The sequence below is a fragment of the Zingiber officinale genome, chromosome 6A (genome assembly GCF_018446385.1).
Source record: "Zingiber officinale cultivar Zhangliang chromosome 6A, Zo_v1.1, whole genome shotgun sequence".
Taxonomy (NCBI): domain Eukaryota; kingdom Viridiplantae; phylum Streptophyta; class Magnoliopsida; order Zingiberales; family Zingiberaceae; genus Zingiber; species Zingiber officinale.
In genome coordinates this window covers 114,892,820-114,900,532 of record NC_055997.1, presented here as the reverse complement: position 1 = coordinate 114,900,532, position 7,713 = coordinate 114,892,820, and the positions used below count along the sequence as shown (strand labels likewise).

General features: G+C 38.0%; 1 protein-coding gene across 1 annotated transcript; it reads left to right on the top strand.

Moving 5' to 3' along the window:
- The first annotated feature begins 5,622 nt into the window (after positions 1-5,622).
- On the top strand, positions 5,623-6,363 carry LOC121995187. The gene is made up of 3 exons (XM_042548995.1): positions 5,623-5,715; positions 5,793-6,007; positions 6,081-6,363. The coding sequence occupies exons 1-3, from the start codon at positions 5,623-5,625 to the stop codon at positions 6,361-6,363; spliced, it is 591 nt and encodes a 196-aa protein (XP_042404929.1).
- Positions 6,364-7,713: the final 1,350 nt, after the last annotated feature.

The following is a 7,713-nucleotide window of genomic DNA, read 5'->3' as shown; positions in this document are numbered from 1 at the left end:
CTCTTCTACACAAGAGAATCACATCTAATGATTCTTGTGTTGTCTGATCTACAATGGATTTACAATGATCCCTATAAATACTGCTAAACCCCCAGACCCGGTAAAATCGTAACAGAATTTGTTATGAAAAACATAACAAAATTCTGTTATATAAAATCTTAACAGAATTTTATTACGAAAAATCTTAACAGATTTTTCTTCCATGATATCCCTTCATCCAAATATGAGCCACTCGTCAACAATCTCCACCTTGGCGAATATTCACCCCTTCGAAGAATACGAATATCTGGACAAAACTCCATCTGGATCTCTGGGTCTGGGCTTCCTTCCTCTAGCATCTAGAGATATGGATCAAGTTCAAGCAATGCTTAAACTTCTCTGTGGTCACTGGCTTTGTCAGCATATCTGCAGCATTGTCTGCAGTGTGAACCTTCTCAAGTTGAATTTCCCCGGAAGCAATCAACTCTCTGATCTTGTGAAACCTCACATCAATGTGTTTGGTTCTCGCATGATACACCTGATTCTTCGCCAAATAGATAGCACTCTGACTATCGCATAACAACTTGACTCCACCTTGCTGAACACCCAGTTCTCTGACCAACCCTATAAGTCATAAAGCTTCCTTCGCTGCTTCAGCTGCTGCCATGTACTCGGATTCCGTAGTAGACAATGCAACAATAGATTGTATCATAGATTTCCAACAAATAGGTCCTTCTGCCACAGTGAATACGTATCCTGTAGTAGACCTCCTGTTATCTAAATCTCCTGCATAGTCTGCATCTACGTACCCAGCAACTAAAGGATCTTCCGGTAGTCTACTGAACATGATGCCATAATTAGTTGTATTTCTCAAGTATCTGAAAATCCATTTCACTGCATCCCAATGTGGTCGACCAGGATTTGAGAGAAACTTGCTTACCATACTAACTGCTTGCGCCAAATCTGGTCTCGTGCAAACCATGGCATACATCAGACAACCAACTGCACTAGCATAAGGAACCTTTGACATCTCTTGGATCTCGTCATCCGTCTTTGGACACTGTATACTGGATAACTTGAAGTGATGCGTCAGGGGTGTGCTCACCGACTTTGCATTCTTCATGTTGAACCTATCCAACACCTTCTCCACATAGCTACGTTGAGACAACCATAATCTCCCTGCAACTCTATTCCTGTGAATCTCCATCCCAAGAATCTTCTTGGCCTCTCCCAAATCTTTCATGTCAAATTCCTTGCTCAGTAGCCTCTTCAATTTGTCAACCTCTCTTATCTTCTTCGCAACAATGAGCATGTCATCTACGTATAGTAGTAAGAAAATCAGTGATTCATCTTCAAGGCCCTTCACATATATGCAGCAGTCATACTCGCATCTCCTATATCCGTTTTGAATCATGTATGAATCAAAACGTTTGTACCATTGCCTAGGAGATTGTTTCAGTCCATAGAGCGATTTCTTCAACTTACAAACCAACTGCTCTTGTCCGGACTGACTAAATCCCTCAGGTTGTGACATAAAAATCTGCTCCTCCAAATTTCCATGAAGAAATGTCGTCTTCACATCCATTTGCTCCAAATACAAATCGTGATGTGCCACCAAAGCCAATACCGCTCTAATTGACGTATGTCTTACCACTGGAGAGAAAATTTCTTCATAGTCAATCCCCTTTCTTTGTGAATACCCCTTTGCTACCAACCGAGCCTTAAACTTCACTTCTTCTCCCTCTGACATTGCTTCTTTCTTCTTGAATATCCACTTGCACCCTATAGCTTTCTCTCCTTCAGGAAGTTCCACTAGATCCCACGTTTGGTTCTTATGCAACGACTCCATCTCCTCTGTCATAGCACCCGTCCACCTGTCCTTTTCAGAGCTATGTATTGCCTCCTGAAAAGATGTAGGGTCTCCGCTACTAGTGGTAAGTGCATAAGATACAAAGTCTTCGAATCCGTATCTAGTGGGTGATTTTACGACTCGTCTCGTTCTACCACTAGCTATAGTGCGATGCTCCATGTGCTCTGAGCTAGAATCATCGAAGTCATGAGTCTCTAGCTCCACCTGCACAATATCTTTCTCTTTGTTGCTTTGTGGTGTTTCCTTTCCTTCTTCCTGAGTACGTTGTAACATAGCTTTCTCGTCAAACACCACATCTCTGCTGATCACCACCTTGTTTGCCTTAGGATCCCAAAGCTTAAAGCCTTTAACTCCTTTCTGATAGCCCAGAAAAATGCATTGCTTTGACTTTGCATCCAGCTTTGATCTTTCCTCACTAGATATGTGCATATAGGCTGGACATCCAAAAACTCAAAGATGAGAGTATTCTACTTGATTCCCTGTCCATACTTCCTCTGATACTTTGCCTTCTAGTGCTGCCCTTGGTGATCTATTAATGAGATAACATGCCATGTTAACTGCTTCCGCCCAGAAATTCTTTGCAAGCCCTGCATTCAGCCTGAGACATCTTGCCTTCTCAATGATTGTCCTGTTCAACCTTTCCGCTACCCCATTCTGCTGAGGTGTCCTGCGAACCGAGAAGTGCCTCATTATCCCATGCTTCTCCCACAATTCAAGAAAGTTTACATCTGTGTACTCAGTCCCATTATCGACCTAAGGCATTTGATCTTCCTTCCAGTCTGGTTCTATTTTCCACAATTTAAACTTTGCAAAAGTTTCTGACTTGTGACGCATAAAGTATACCCATACCTTTCGTGAGAAATCATCAGTAAAACTCACAAAATACAAGTGCCCTCCACGTGATGCTACACTGGTCGGTCCCCAGAGATCCGTATGTACGTAGTCCAGAATCCCCTCCGTCTTGTTTGTTGCCGTCTTAAATTGCACTTTGCTCTGTTTCCCAAGAACACAGAATTTGCAGAATTCAAGCTTGCACGTTTTGACACCCTTCAACAAATCTCTCTTGTGAAGTTCTAGCATCCCACGTTCACCCATATGCCCTAGCCGCATATGCCACAAAACAGTACTATCTGATTCAGACTCCACCGAGGCGACTCCACCTATAACTGTAGTCCCTATCAACTTGTAGATGTTTCCTGCTATCTTTTGTCCTTTCATTACCGTCAGAGCTCCCTTGCTGACTTTCATCACCCCGCTCACTGATTTGTAATTACAACAAATACCATCCAGTGTGCCTAGTGAGATCAAGTTCTTCCTTAGCTCTGGTATATATCTGACATCACATAAAGTTCTGATCACACCATCAAACATCTTGATTCTGACATTCCCTATGCCGATAACCTTGCATGATGCATCGTTTCCCATCAACACTGAACCAGAATCCACTGCCCTATAGGTGTCAAACCAATCCTTGTTTGGAGTCATGTGATATGAACATGCAGAGTCTAAAATCCATGCATCCGCTCCGAACTTGACATAACTGATAGCATATCTCCATCACCGCTTTCTGAATTTTCTTCTTCAACTATGTTTGCAGACTTTGCCGAACTACTTTTGTTCTCTGCAACATATTTCTTTATCTCTGGACAATTTCTCTTGATATGACCTTTACCTCCACATTTGTATTACGTGATCACCTTCTTCCTTCTCGACTTAGAACGAGTCTTGTTGTTGTTGTCATATCCATGTCGAGATTTGCTCCTACCACGCTCTTGGTTGCTATTTACCACAAGTCCTTCTCCTTGAGAAATTTCATCGCTTGTTTTCTTCCTTTGGTGAAAACCTAGCAACGACCTGTGATCTCCTCCAATTTGAGAGTTTCCTTACCCCACATCAAAGTAGTAACCAAATTCTCGTACGTAGGAGATGAAGGTAGAGAATTCAACAACATCGGCCTTGTCTTCGTCTTGATCTTCACATCAATCCGCCTGGATCACTTACAATCGGTTGAATACGTTGATGTCTGGCTCAGATCGGTTCCACTTGTCATCTTCAGCCGAATAATTTCGCTTGAGATACAACTTGTTTGTCAATGATTTTGACATGTACCAGCTTTCCAACTTTTGTCACCGGTGACTCCTCGTCCATGACATGGTACATCACGTCATCCGTAAGACAAAGCCTGATTGTTGCTACTGCCTTCGCCTGAAGTTCTTCCCAATCTGATTTCTCCATGCTTTCCGGTTTTCTTTCTCCTAGCGCCTTCACCATGCCTTGTTGCACCAACAAGTCCTTGACCCTTCTCTGCCATAATCCAAAGTTTCCGGTTCCGTCAAACTTCACCATATCAAACTTCGCAGAAGTCGTCCCCGACATGTTGAAGAAATCTGCCAAAAACCTGGAGCTCTGATACCAATTGTTGTGCAAAGAGAGGGCAATACCTCTCAACCTTTCTGAACCGCGGAAGAAGAGGAAGAGAGAAAAGAGATCGCGCGGAACAACAAGACAAAGACGCACAAAAGAGAGCAAACACCAGGAAGGAGAAGAAGAGAAAGAAAAAGAGTTACCGTGGTTCGGCGACTTGCCTACTCCACAAAACGGCCGAAGCTTTATTAGAATTCTCTTCTACACAAGAGAATCACATCTAATGATTCTTGTGTTGTCTGATCTACAATGGATTTATAATGATCCCTATAAATACTGCTAAACCCCCAGACCCGGTAAAATCGTAACAGAATTTGTTATGAAAAACATAACAAAATTCTGTTATATAAAATCTTAACAGAATTTTATTACGAAAAATCTTAACAGATTTTTCTTCCATGATATCCCTTCATCCAAATATGAGCCACTCGTCAACAGTTACCACCTCTTGTTAAGGGTTCTTTGGGCAGCCCCTTGTGAAGGGACAATTGGACAGCATCTCCCTCATCTTCGAGGATGATTTGTCTAGTGTCTCAAATAAAAAAAGGGCACTTGATATCTAGTGTGATCAAGTATTTGAACAAGGACTTCGATTACGGACCAAATTAAATGAAGAAAGCACGAGCTTGAGACAAACGACGAAGAACTATTTTACTAATACCGAAATAGTAAGAGTCATCTTCAAACAAAGGTTGTTGGGAGGTATGATTTTTAATATATGTTTTGATTCATACATATAATGATGCATGTGTTAATAGTTTTATTTAAATTATACTTAAATGTATTAGTTAAAGTTAACTATCTTTAAATAAAATGATTAATTTAGCATTAGTATATTTCAATCACTTGATAGTTTATTTTTATTATACTTTTGAAATCTTACTTGAATAATTAAATTATAATACATATTTAATTAAAGAAAGTATGTTTTTTAAAAAAAAAATCAGACGAAGACACTTTTTAATGTAATTGTTGAATCATAAAATATAAATTTTAATTTTCCCTGTATATAGGGGTGTCGAAATATAACGAATTTTAAATTCATTCCTACAGATTGGTTGGCGTCAGAATCGCTCAACCTAATAAATCAAACGTATTATCAAAATCCAGCTCGTCTCCTATTTATTGCGCACTTATTGTGGATCTCCTCCAACGATATATATGCAACGCATTCACAAAGGATATACAAGCCACAAATTCTCAGAATTCTCAGCAAGTTTAATTTAAACCCTATTAGTCATTCTTCTTTCTCATTTTCTCTAAAATTTACATTCTGCAGCTTCATATTTCCTTTTGGATATCTCAGTACTGTTGGAGCCGAGATTTGATCCGTTACCTCGCGAACAGCAATGGCCTTGGAGCAAAGTGGAAAGATTGGGTCCTTTGTGATTATTCTAGGCTTCTTGTCCTTCATATTGGCTATTGTTGCAGAGAACAAAAAGGTTCCCTCGGCTATCTCTTGGAATTAGATTCTTTAATATTAAGGTTTAGCATTTCATTTCGCGTATTCATTTTACAGCCTGCATTTGGAACTCCAATTCAAGGAAAGGGCGTTGTGATCTGCAAATTCCCAAGCGATCCGACAGTGCTTGTCGGGTCTTTGTCAGTCGTTGCTCTAGTTTTTACGATCATCGGAGGGCACGTCGCTGTGTTCTTTAACTACAAAGGGAAGGCTGTTTCAAACAATGTCTTGTTTGGCTACTCCACCTTATTCGTATTCTTCGTGATCGCTGAGTGAGTTCACTCCTCTTTCTTACCGTGTAGGCATCAGTTCTGTATTCATAAACTTGTTATCGTCTTGTTTCAGGATTGTGTCAACTCTAGCATTTGCGTTCTTGATATGGACTGTTGTTACTGAAGGCCTACACCGATCGCGCAACGTTCACTACGATCTCACGACTCAGTGTCCCACGGCAAAGACCGGCATGTTTGGTGGCGCAGCTTTTCTCGCCCTTGATGCGGCCATCTTGTGGCTTGTTTGCCTCACGCTGACCTTGAACGTAAGAGCTGATCACTTTGAGGACGAGGAGGTTAAGAAGGGAGAGTATGGGCAGGTTTATGCTACTGAATTGGTTAGCCAAGGGGCTTAGCAATACTAATTACGTGCATTTCTTTCTCTTATAACATTTGTAATTACTAATTAGTATTAGTATTGTGTACTTGCTTGTGCTCTGATCTTTGAATTATCATTTTAATGAATAATGATAAATTGTATAATATTATAAAGCTTTTTTATTTCAATTATTACATTCATGATTTTACTATGATTTTTTACATATATTATATTTTTATGTAAAATTTTATAGAAAATGAATAGATATTTTTTTTCCTATTGTTAATTTGAACTTAAAATTTATCTCTAGTTTCTCCATTTTGTTCCAGCTTTATCAGTTTGCTAATTCAAGCTTCCTTTATTTGATTGGCCTTCCTTTATGAGCTTTTAGTATTAAGTTCGGAGAGAGATAAATTTGCTCCTGTTCCTACTGTATGAATATTTATTATAATAAATTTTGTGATCGATTATTAATGGATACGAAAATAAGTGGCTATGTTTGGATAAAGTTCTTTCGTGATTTATTTATTTTTTAAATATATAAAACCTTTCTAAAGGAAAGGTTAAGATGATGATTTTATTTTATTTTATTTTTGAGATGAATTTGAGTGTAAAACTGACATTCATTTATTTTTAAATTGGATGCTTTTTAAATACTTTTTTTTCTTAAAATATTAATATTTATGACTATTTTTTTTTAATTTATTGATCATCATTTTTATTACATCAAATATTCCAAAAAATTAAAATAAAATGTTATCACCAAATGATCATTAGAGATGAGCATTGATGAATGAAGAGGATCATCAGAGGAAATTTACGATGAAGAGAGAGCATCAAAATATGAGGTAAGTTAGGTACATGCCTTATCTCCTGAAAAATCATTTTAATTTATTAAGATTCTTTCCAAGGATTTAGTAAAATTAAAAAAAATTAAAATATAGACTTAAAAGACAATTAGCGCATGCCCTTTAGATTTGTTTGATAATTTAAAAATAGAAAATGATAAATTGAAAATGGAAATAGAATATTTGAAAAATCGTGCATGCTCAAATAATCAAAATATTAAGGAGATATAATAATTTAAACTGATATTTTAAATATCAAAAGGGTCAAATTAGGAAAATATCATAAAAATACATTCCTAAGAAATTTCTGATTAATCATGTAAAAGGAACCTATTTTGGGTTCCAAAATCATATTTAAATTAATTACTTTCTTATGCTACGTCTGGTATGGTATAATCTGCCTTGTAATGTAATCAAGATTACATTACAAGGCTGGTTATTTCGTTTAGTTTAACTTTAAATTTGTAATGTAATGTAATCTCGATTACAAAAGGTAGTGAAGTGTTATAATCTGGATTACAAAGTAAATACTGTTGGTG